The 11,250-nt window shown below is 41.3% G+C and overlaps 2 protein-coding genes and 1 long non-coding RNA gene across 3 annotated transcripts in view; 2 read left to right on the forward strand and 1 right to left on the reverse strand.

The window, feature by feature from the left end:
• Positions 1-19: 19 nt before the first annotated feature.
• The window catches only part of LOC106813881, a 20,024-nt gene continuing 8,793 nt past the window's right edge, over positions 20-11,250 (reverse strand). The window contains exons 2-3 of the mRNA XM_014818126.1: positions 978-1,226; positions 20-665 (exon numbers count right to left, since the gene is read on the reverse strand). Of these exons, the coding sequence (XP_014673612.1) occupies positions 406-665; positions 978-1,155 (438 nt within the window). The 5' untranslated portion in view covers positions 1,156-1,226 and the 3' untranslated portion in view covers positions 20-405. The remainder of the gene's footprint in view (positions 666-977; positions 1,227-11,250) is intronic.
• Positions 1,295-11,250, forward strand: part of LOC106813883 — a 23,457-nt gene continuing 13,501 nt past the window's right edge. The window contains exon 1 of the long non-coding RNA XR_001394519.1: positions 1,295-1,590. This is a non-coding gene — a long non-coding RNA (uncharacterized LOC106813883). The remainder of the gene's footprint in view (positions 1,591-11,250) is intronic.
• The window catches only part of LOC106813882 (39S ribosomal protein L20, mitochondrial-like), a 14,670-nt gene continuing 5,645 nt past the window's right edge, over positions 2,226-11,250 (forward strand). Inside the window, exons 1-2 of the mRNA XM_014818127.1 lie at positions 2,226-2,276; positions 2,404-2,565. Coding sequence (XP_014673613.1) covers positions 2,479-2,565 — 87 coding nt within the window. The 5' untranslated portion in view covers positions 2,226-2,276; positions 2,404-2,478. The remainder of the gene's footprint in view (positions 2,277-2,403; positions 2,566-11,250) is intronic.

Here is an 11,250-nt window from a genome sequence, read left to right on the forward strand (position 1 = left end):
ACACACACACACACACACACACACACACACACACACACACACACACACACACACATGCGCGCACACGCGCGCACACACACACACACACATCGAGTGAATGGTAGGTGTAGATAGATGTTAGAGAGGCATTTACGTTAACAACATATGCGATTATCAGCACATAGCGAGCGAGGTATCAACGTCAGATACACTGATATACGTATAAACTACATAATATATATTTTATCAGGAGGTTAATAATGACAAATTTGCCAAAGATGTAAAAAAATTGACAAATTTGTCATTATTAATCCCTGATTTTATATAATACAGAGATTTGTAGTCTGATACGATATCGCAGCGCCATCTCCAGGGCGATATCAAAAAACGAAACAAATATCTCAGTTCATGAATAGCGACTCTTGGCTACGATCTCGTCACGCCCGTCGACCTGCCCCCTAGCGGCGCCGTGCTAACATCCATGCCGACGCAACCATCAAAAACATCATCATCATCGTCGTCTCTCGACACGTAGAGGTCTGGAATGTCGACATGATGAAACTGCATACACGCGCGCCGCCTGTCGGAAACGACGTCCAACGATGATAGCGTCCTTTGGTAGTCGGTCGTCTGTAGCCGATCTCGTGAGAACAGTCGGTAACTTCGCGGTAGTTTCTCCGTGAAACCTGTATGCAAGGAAACCAAGAGATCTTATGGAAATGATATAGCTATATTAGTGTCAGAAAGTGCACGCTCTCTTTCTCTTTCTTATCCACACGCTCGCAGGCACATACAGACACACGCAGGCACGTACCCACAAACAAACACACGCAGGCACATACACCCAAACAGACACACGCAGGCACATATACACAAACAGACACACGACGCAGGCACATACACACATACAGACACGCGCGCCCATACGCTCCGCACAGACACACACTCTCATTCACCCTCGCGCGCTCTCTCTCGCTCTCTCTCTATCTCGCACTCACCATGGTCGATATTGCGTTGTGGTAGACTGCCGATCTCTAGGTGCGGTATGTCGCAGCTCTTCTCTTCTTCGTATTGACACCTGCGGCGCACCAGCACGACAATGGTGACAAGGATGAGCAGCAGCAGCAACACGGCAAGTGTCGCCACGGCAGCGACAACGTACACGGCCTCCACCATAGCTCTAGTTACTGCTGTGTGTGTGTGTGTGTGTGTGTGTGTGTGTGTGTGTGTGTGTGTGTGTGTGTGTGGCTGTAGATCTCTGTCTATCTGCCTGTCTTTCTCTCTCGTCCGATTTTCTTACTTTCTCGCTCTCTCTCTCTCTCTCGTCCGTTTTTTACGTCTTTCTCTCTCTTTTCCACTTTTCTTTCTATCGCAATCTCCCTCTATCTCACTTTCACTACTTACAACGAAATAGTTGGTAGATGATTGTATATAATCGAAGTTTTCGACGAGTGCGTATATGCAGGCACGCGTTACACACTCCACACGAATAAACAATAGATGCTGTTTCGGTAGGTCGATTTCCGATAGAATTCTTCGACGGATGCAAACTCACGCACGCTGCACGTATTATGAGGATTCTACGAACGTCTTAATTGACATCTTCTTGGTGTATATATATAGAGAGAGAGATATAGAGACGACTGCGTCTTCATCGATAGACGCCAGCGTGTGAATGGCGACACGCATGTAACTAGACTGCGGAGTTTGAGCACGGACCCACGACAAGTTCTGACAACCTCGCCCTTTCTCACCTCTCTCTCGTGCACCTTTGTTCGGATTCTATTATTACACGTTCGTGGACCAGGTGCGGGGGTAGCGGGGGAACAATGGTCGGCCGTGAGTGTCTTAAGACGCGCAGACGACATGCTAAACATGTATGCTTTGTTCTACGACCGAGCGCACGCACGCACGCGCAGTGTTGCTGATTTTGGCTCGTTTCGATTGTCCTGCTCGTGGCAGACTTTGAGAAAGACTTGGCAGAAGTTAGACCTTGGTAGAAATTAGAACTTGGCAGGAGTTAGAACTTAGCAGAAGTTAGAACTTGGCAGGAGTTAGAACTTGACAGAAGTTAGAACTTGGCAGAAGTTAGAACTTGGCGGGAGTTAGAAACTTGACAGAAGTTAGAACTTGCACAATTAGAACTTGACAGAAGTTATACAGAATTAAGTTGGAACTTGACAGAAGTTTATAGCGACTTGATTAAATTTATTGCAGCCGATCACGTTCGATGTCGTGATGGTCAATACTTCGTCAAAAAGATTTCTCGTGGAACCGTAAAACGACGTATTGCATAGGTGTGCGAATAAGACACGATAGAAATACAACACACTGCATAAATATGTTTGGGGAATGGGATATATATCTAGCTCCCCGTTCTAAAGTTTTGACAGGGCTTCGTAATGTTCCAAATTTGTCCTACAGATGGCGGCACCTACTATCCGTCTATGGCAGCGCCCGTGAAACAGTCGTGAGATTTACATTTGCTTCTAAATCGACATGGTTTTCCTAACCGCCGTCAGGTTTCTACGCCAGCCTAGTCCCGACAGTTGGTGGAAGCGAAATAGAATATTTCAGATGTCAAAAGTAAGACAGTACTGTTGAAAATAATAGTTTGGTAATTAGTAATAGTACCTACTAGGGCCTAGTACTAGTACTAGTAGTAGTAGTAGCGATGGCTGATCGCCTCGCGCGCCATATTGTCCTATATTGAGGCAACGCATCATTTCGAATGCGAGTAATGTAGCGCCACTTTCAGATGACGTAACTTTTAATATATATCATATTATTAAATCAAACTTTGTAGTCTGATGAGAAGCGGCGGCCTCAAACCGTTTTATGTTATTATTTTCAGAATTTTTCCAGTATACCGTTTTTGAGCGATAGAACGTGCTAAAAAACGCAACAAAAATCGTAAACGGGGCATAGCAGCGACCTGGCGATGAGGCGCGCGGCCCGAAATTTTTCCGGAGGGACGCAAACTTTGAGCCGTTTTCAGGCAGTATAAAAGTCATTAATTGCAGCTTGTTATTGATAATAATATGTGAACCATACCTTACCTGTTTATCTGTAAGGGTGTTTTCTTTTCTGTTAAATAGTTACATCATTGTGAAAATTAGTATTTTTTAATCAAACAAACGCTTCGAAAAAACACTTTCGCAGACAATCGCTTGAAAAGAAAACACCCAGCATTGCATCCTCATTCGTTCCGTCATATTTAGAATACGTCCATCATACCAATTGAAAAACAGTTCTTAGTACTGCCTGTAAAAGCATTTGTAATTACCAATCTGCCGTGCGGCATTACAGCGTAGGAATCATAAAGGGGTAAGCCTGTTTGCTGATTGGCTGAATCGGACTGGCGTGTCACTCGTTGTCTTGCCAGTGTTGGTAATAGACCTGGTACCCGTTTGCCACTGACAGCGTTAAGTGTGCGTGTGGAACTATCCGACCGGTACCAGTCACGCTGGTAAACACGGGGCAAGAAGCTAGGCCGCATGATGCAGGCTAAATTCAACTGTTAGACGTGGTTAGCTTGTCGCGCATTATTTATTATTATTTTAGATGTTTCTCCTGCAATTTTATCAGACATTTACAAACAAAGATAGCTAAGCCTTATATAGTTGATATTAGTCCTGGTAATACAAGTGAGTTTGTTGAACGATAAACATGACTGATATTGAAGGTCAAAAATTAGAACAACCTGAACCTAGGTGGTGTAATTTCTAGTTTTGACTGACGTCGCTTGCTGATTAAGTTTAATAATAATTAATATCTATCAATTCCATTATAGATGCTTTGTGGCGAGAATTTAAATAAAGGAAAATAAACTACAATTAATGGCGCTCGGTTTTTACTAGATGCCTCTGCATTAACGGGTGTGTTCTCAACTGCCAGTTCAACCTGGTTTACCGAACAATGTACTTTTTGTATTTACTCCCGTTCTTTTGTTTCTGGCATATACTATAAGATTCTCCCGGACAATTTTCATGTAATTTCTACATATATACATACGCGTGTGTTGGCTATGAGCTAATAGTATGCTGTATTTGCTGCAGGCTATAAGTAGTTTGAAAATTATTTTCATTAATTCATGTTTCGATTTTGATACCATTTTACATTTTCCCCAAAAATTGATGTCGCATTTACAATTCCTTGCACCTTTAATTGTATTTACTCAACATATCACATACTATGTGCTCCTGCACATTACTATACCAAATTTTATATATCTAGCAGCAGTGAAACTATTTTTAATTTGAACCAGATAAAATACTTTTGTTACGGAAAACGGGCAGCTCGAACTGAAAGTTTGTAGCTTTCAAATTTTATCAAATTTCCTCCAAAATGTTGACTGCAATATATAACATAATTGGTGGGCATTTAAATAGTAATTTTCTTCTGAGACAATGCTGCTCTAAGGATGCATTTCGAACCAGTAGCAGTAAATTCACAGTGGGTAGGTAGAGGCAGAACCCTAATTAATTTTACCTAAATGGGAGGATTGCTCCAAAAATGTCGGGCCGTGGTCCGTCTGCGTACAAAACATGAAATTGCTAGGATACGGAGCTATAATTCAGATACCTATAAAAAGTGCGAAGGCGTCCTCTCTAGGTTGAGTTAATAGTCATTTTATATAACATCATCATCCTTACTTCAACTCACGGAAGTTAATATGGGTGTATGAAACTTATTTACTTTGGCCAAATTGACAAACAAAATCTATGACGCGCGGCTTCAGAACACACAACGATCGGAAACGGCCTGAGGGAAATTAAGCCCCAGCGACGCTTACTAAATCGGCGATAGCTCCTAAACCCATAAAACCAATCATGACAATGTCAAGTCTCCACTGTAATCTACTGGCTGAGATCTTAATCCAAGCTTGTGGGCTATTAATGGCTTCTACCTTATCTATGAATATACGATAAATAGAGGAGACTAGGTTCGATAAACTGCCGGCAGGGCTAAATAGACCCGGCTTGCACGTGACGTTCATCAAAACAAAGGCGGCCATGTCTGGCATCATTGGTGCGAACCGTGCGACGTGGTTACAGCCGTGGAAAGTTCAGTTTAGAGATAGCTCCAACATTTTCAACGAAACCGATAATGGTGATTATTGTAGATAGTCGGATGTACAAGGACCGATCTGAATCAGGGAAAAGGATACGGAAATTTCGTTCGACTAGGCCTACCTGCTGTTATAACTAATCAGGGCGGACATGAAAGTGTATCAGGCAGAGGAGAGTGCGCGTTCACAGACCCAGATAGATGTTACTGGACTTCTGTGTTGACGAAACGCTTATTACTGCAGCTACAGACTACTAAGAACGGAAAAACCATTGAGTTAAGAGCCAGAGGAGCACAGCCGCGAGCATTTCGACTGGGGCGAAAGGATTTTGAGGGAAATGATGAGAAAGTTAAATATTTCAGCGAGGCTACCCGACTTTCTACTTATCGTTATAACTGACCATATCTTCTTCATTCGGAGCGTTTTTTACCTAGCTGTACTACAGACCTAAGACACGGAAACCATTGCGTTTTAAGAGCATGAGGGAGCCACAGCCGCGAGCATGTTCATTGTGAAGGATTTTGAGGGAAATGATGAGAAAGGTTAAATATTTTCACTAGGGCTACGACTTTTAATTATGTTACTCGACCATATATTCTTTCAATGTGAAGCAGTTTTTACCGCTAGCTGTTCTCTGCTGTCCATCATGTTCAAATGTTCATGATGAGGCTTATCGAAGTGAGAGCTTAATCTGTCAAGTCAATTTCTGGCCCTAATAATGTATGTTAGAATGAAACCCTTGTGATATGAGCCAGATAGAGACCATTTTAAGAAAAACTATGGCGATGCAATTTAGAGTATTTTGGAACAAAATGTGCAGTGATCAATAGATTGCTTTGAAGTGTGTTTATCGACAGGCCTTCTAGTTAAAAGCTAGGTCTAAAACATGGTCTTCTACAAGGCACATGCAACTATCACGGTGAAGTTTTTTCGGTATAGACACCGCACAGGCATCGTTTCATTTATACACAAGTCCTGGGGTGGTCAACTCTCTCTCCTTCTCACACCCGATCCTCTCTGTCTCATGCCTCCTTCCTCTCTCCTGTTTCTTGCTACTCCTCTCCCTCTCTGCCTGCTGCATCCTCTCCTTTCTCTCTCCTCATTCCCTCTCCTCCTCCTCTCTCTCTCCCCTTATCTCTCTCTCTCTTCCTCCTCCCTCTCCTCGCTGCCTCTCTCTCTCTGTCTCTCCTCCTCTCCTCTGTCTCTCCTCTCTCATCTCCCTCCTCTCCTCTCTCTCATCTCTCTGTCTCTCCTCCCTCTCCCCTCTCCTCACTCTCATCTGCTCTCGCGTCTCTGCCCTCCTCCTGCTCCATCTCTCTCTGGTTCTCCTCCCATCCTCTCCGCCTATACCTCTCATCTCTTCTCTGTCTCTCCGTGCCCCCCTCTCATCATCTCCTCTGTCTCTCCTTCTCCGCTCCTCCTCCTCCTACCTCCTCATTCCAAACTCTGAACGTCCAACGCTGCATTAGCACGTCTAGCCAGATAAGTAGTAAATAAACAAGTTCTTGAACACACCACCTATGATGCTATGTACTAATTAGTAATCACGATGAAAAACTAGTTCCAAGAAACTTTCTTAATAGATGCTAGAAACAACACTGTTTAGAAACAAGCATACGGAAACATGAGCATACGATGCAATACAATTTATTCCATCTAAAACAGTAAACTACAGCAACTATCATAAATTTTTATTTACATGCAATATTTCGAGTTACCGGCACGGTTTGATAACTCGTTTAAATGAGAGCGCAGTTTTTCTACAATCTGGACAAAAACGCATGTGCCCTTTGGTGAGGGCCGGAAGTAATTGTAAACACGTGTAGTAAAACCAAAGCTGAGTTTAGCAGTTTTGATTGTCACAACCAATCATTCTTTACCGGACTGAGGACTCCACTTGCCCACGAGCAGGTGTTATCAATCCTGGCTGGCGGATTAACTCGGGAGCGAATCACACAGGCAATGATGTCAGTGTGTGAGTGTTTGTGTGTGTGCGTGCGTGCGTGGATGCGTGCGTGTGTTGTGTGTGATCCCTCCATTCCGCTTGTTTACAACTCATACTATGCTTGCCCAACATGGCGCGGATCCTACGAGCACGTTGCGTAAAAAACGGATGTTGACTGGCAAGGTCCTATAGTCAATTTGTCGCTGGAAAAATACAACTCGACCTGTTACCCACCTGTCGCGCCTAGAAAATGGATCAGCAAAACGACAAGTTATGGGACTTTTTAACACTTATTTATCGTAACAGCTGAAATCTGCCACCTATCTTTTTGAACACTTTCAAACATGTATTTGTCCTTATTAATTCGACAAAGTAGCACCTATCGCATTCTCATTTTTCAACGAAGTGGCGTGCGAACGCCCGTAACCGTGATGTACCGGGATATGTACGGCAAAACACATGGCAAGCTTGGGCATGTATATACAATACCGGTGACTGTCACGCGTGGCGGCAACCCAGCTTCGTTGAAATGAAATGCTCAGTAGTGCTTACTTTGTGGAATAAAAGGAGAAAGAAAAAAAAAAAAAAAAAAGGAAAAAAAAAAAAAAAAAAAAAAAAAAAAGAACAAAAAAAAAGGAAAGTTGTAAGCAAAGAAATGAACATAAGAGAAAAAAAAGTCCATGAAAAAAGAGTTTAAAAAATGTTAAAGGGAACGTTCAAAGTAGGATTCACTAATAGTGTTCAAGTTGGACGCTTGGAGCATGATTATTACCAATTGGAGATTTCGATTTTTCACTACTGAGTTTTTCATTTTCACTACTGAGATTTTTTCACTATGTTCATTTCCTACTGAAGATTTTCATTTTCCACTGATTTCTTTGCACTGAGATTTTTCATTTTCACTACTGAGATTTTCATTTTCACCTCTGATCATTTTCATAGAGATTTTTCATTTCTCACTACTGGAGATTTTTCCATTTTCAACTACTGAGATTTTTCATTTTATTCAACTACTGAGACTTTTTCATTTTCAGCTACTGAGATTTTTCATTTTCAACTACTGAGATTTTCATTTTCACTAACTGGAGTCTCAGCTACTGAACTTTTTCATTTTCACGTAGCTGAGAATCATACCTAAATGTATCGATAGGTGCGCTCCGAATGTTCGTGTTACACGTTGCTACGTTAACGTTGAGCTTTGATATAGGTGTATTCAATCGTAGGCTGGGTTGTATATCATTCACAGCAGAAGTGTTATATATAAAAAAATAATCTATGTCAAATCTCACTTTAGTTGTAATATTCAGAAGGTGAATGTGGCTATCTCCTTGTAGAGATCTCCTCATCTTCCAACGCACTGGTTGTGAGATCATGAACCACACACCTTGGCTTTTTTCCAAGGCCTACCATCCGAATTCAATCACCGAAGATCAAATGCGCAATGTCCTGCTTCCTCTAGCCAAAGCACCTGTGGGAATGTGCTAAAGCTAGCCACAGTCGGTCATTCACATATGAATCATATCATGGGACAACCTGTCTTTGGTGGGCTAATGTATGTGGTGGTTTTGAATGGCATAAGATGTCAACTGCATATGTACTAGGAACAGCAGTTTTTTATAACCCTCATTCTAACAGGTAGTGAAATATATTAACATAATTTGAGCCTCTCGCATGCTAAGTGTTTGAAATCTTGTATTTTTGACTACTTTATTTGACACTGAATATTTCAGTTAAAATTCTTTGCCAATGTCATATCTCAGTTGTTTAGCTTTAATTAGATTAGACAATGTAAACGTTTTTTTTTTCCAAAAATTAATGCTATTTTCTTAAGCAGAATTGTTTTTTACTTTGCAAAATGTATTCCATACAAACGCTGAAGTACAATTTTAAATGTGTATAACAAATATCTGACTTTATTTCTTACTAAGAATCCAATAATCCCACTAAGAAGAGCTTGGAGAATATTCTAAAGCTCACTACGAAGGTTATTATCAACGGCTCACTTATAGATTGTGGTAACAGTGACGATATGGGCAGCAATCGAACTTTCATCAGCTACAGGCCACTGGATCTGCAGTCAATCGGACAGATCATTCGTGCCGATCATGAATGCGTTGAATTTGAAAAAAGGGGCCTATTTCACGCTTTGACCTTCAATTTTGAGTTTGGCACGTTGTGGATTCCAGGATGCAAGATGAAGCTACCTTTTTTAATGAGGCTCCTAGAAATCAGTCTAGATTCAGTAGATTTTGGAAATGATGAGGATGGCCCTTTACCAGAAATACACACAAACAATAATATAGTAGTTCCCGAGGTCCTCTATCACATCCAAGATGACCAACTTTTAACATTAAGGGACCAGTGGTTGATAGCGGTGATGATGGCATCATGGTATTAATTTATTTAAGTCTGTTGTCGACAGCCTTTCATAGTTCTGATATAGGGCCATCCTCATCATTTCCAAAATCTACTGAATCTAGACTGATTTCTAGGAGCCTCTAAAGGTAGCTCATCTTGCATCCTGATCCACAAGTGCAAACCAAAATTGAAGGTCAAAGGGTGAAAAAGGCCCTTTTCAAATTCATACCCAATTCATAGATGGCAGAATGAATACTGTCACGATTGATGCATGTTCAGTGGCCTGTAGTGATAAATGTTCGATTGCGCCCATATCGTCACTGTACCACAATCTATAGGATGCCGTGATAAAACTTCGTAGTGAGCTTTAGAATATTCTCCAAGCTCTTCTTAGTGGGATTATTGGATTCTTAGTAAGAAATAAAGTCAGATATTTGTTATACACATTAAAATTGTTACTCACTTTATTATGGAAACACTTTTCAAAGTAAAAACAATTTTCTTGGCTAAAAATAGCAAATGAAGAAAAGTTTAAGTTGTCTAATGCTATTAAACTAAACACTGAGATATGACATTGGCAAGAATTTACTGAGAATACAGTAGTCCAACATCAAACAGATAGTCCAAAATACAAGATTTTTACACACTTAGGCTATGGCGAGAGCTCAAATTATGATAATCTTTATCAGCTACCTGTAGAATGGGGTTATCAAACTGCTGATCCTATAGTCAAATATGCCAGTTGGATCATTATGCCATTCGCAAAACAGCCAGCAACATTGCAGCACCAGAACCAGGTTTTCCCTGAATTGATTCATATGTGGAATGACCGAGCTGGTTAGGTTTAGCACATTCGCCAGCAGGTGTTGGCTAGAGGAAGCTGGACATTGAGATTTTGATCTTGTGATGAATTCGATTGGTAGGCCTTGACAAAAGCCAAGTGGTGGTTCATGATCAGCAACCAGTGGTGAAGATGAGTGAGATACTCTAAAGAGATAGGGGGCACATTTCACCTTCTGTAAATATACAATAAAGTGAGGAGGTTGACATAAAGATTATTTTTTTATTATTATATAACATTCTGGTGCATGATATACAACCCCAGGCTACGCTTGCGACATAGCACCTATCTCCCAAAGCTCAACGTAAACGTAGCTAAGCGTAACACAACATTCGGAGCGCGCACTATCGATACACTTTAGGTATTGATTCTCAGTAGTGAAAATGAAAAATCTCAGTAGTGAAAATGAAATTAAATTCAAGTAGTGAGAAATGAAAAGATCTCAGTAGTCGAAAATGAAAAATCTGCAGTAGTGAAAATGAAAAATCTCAGTAAGTGAAAATGAGAAATCTCAGTAGTTTGAAAAATGAAAAATCTCAGTAGTGACAAATGAAAATCTCAGTGTGAAAAGAAACATCTCAGTAGTGAAAAATTGACAAAATCTGCAGTAAGTGAAAAATGAAAAATCTGCAGTATGAAAATGACAAATCTCAGTAGTGAAAATGAAATCTCATGGTAATAATGCATGTCCGCGAAACGGCGCCCCTAAAAAGCCCCTAACTTTGGCGTTTGGCGATCCATTTTCATGGGGACAGTGGTAACAGTCGTTAGTTGGTATTTTCCAGCCGAACAATGTACTATAGGCCGCTGCGGCGTTATCGACGCGGGCTATAGTAGCTAGAGCTATAGTACTTAGTAGGCACGAGTTTGTTTTCAACGCCAGAATTGCATGACAACTGCCAACTGCGCAACTGTCAAACTTAGATACAGTAATGTAACCCCAACACAGGATAGGGTTAAGTCGCGAGCCTATCCTTTGTGTGGAGGAACCCTGCGTGAATTCACTCAAGGGCGCCGGTTGCAAGGATAGAGAACATGGGTCGGCCAATAAAACCA

This window comes from Priapulus caudatus, unplaced genomic scaffold (assembly GCF_000485595.1).
Source record: "Priapulus caudatus unplaced genomic scaffold, Priapulus_caudatus-5.0.1 Scaffold838, whole genome shotgun sequence".
Classification (NCBI taxonomy): Eukaryota; Metazoa; Priapulida; class Priapulimorpha; order Priapulimorphida; family Priapulidae; genus Priapulus; species Priapulus caudatus.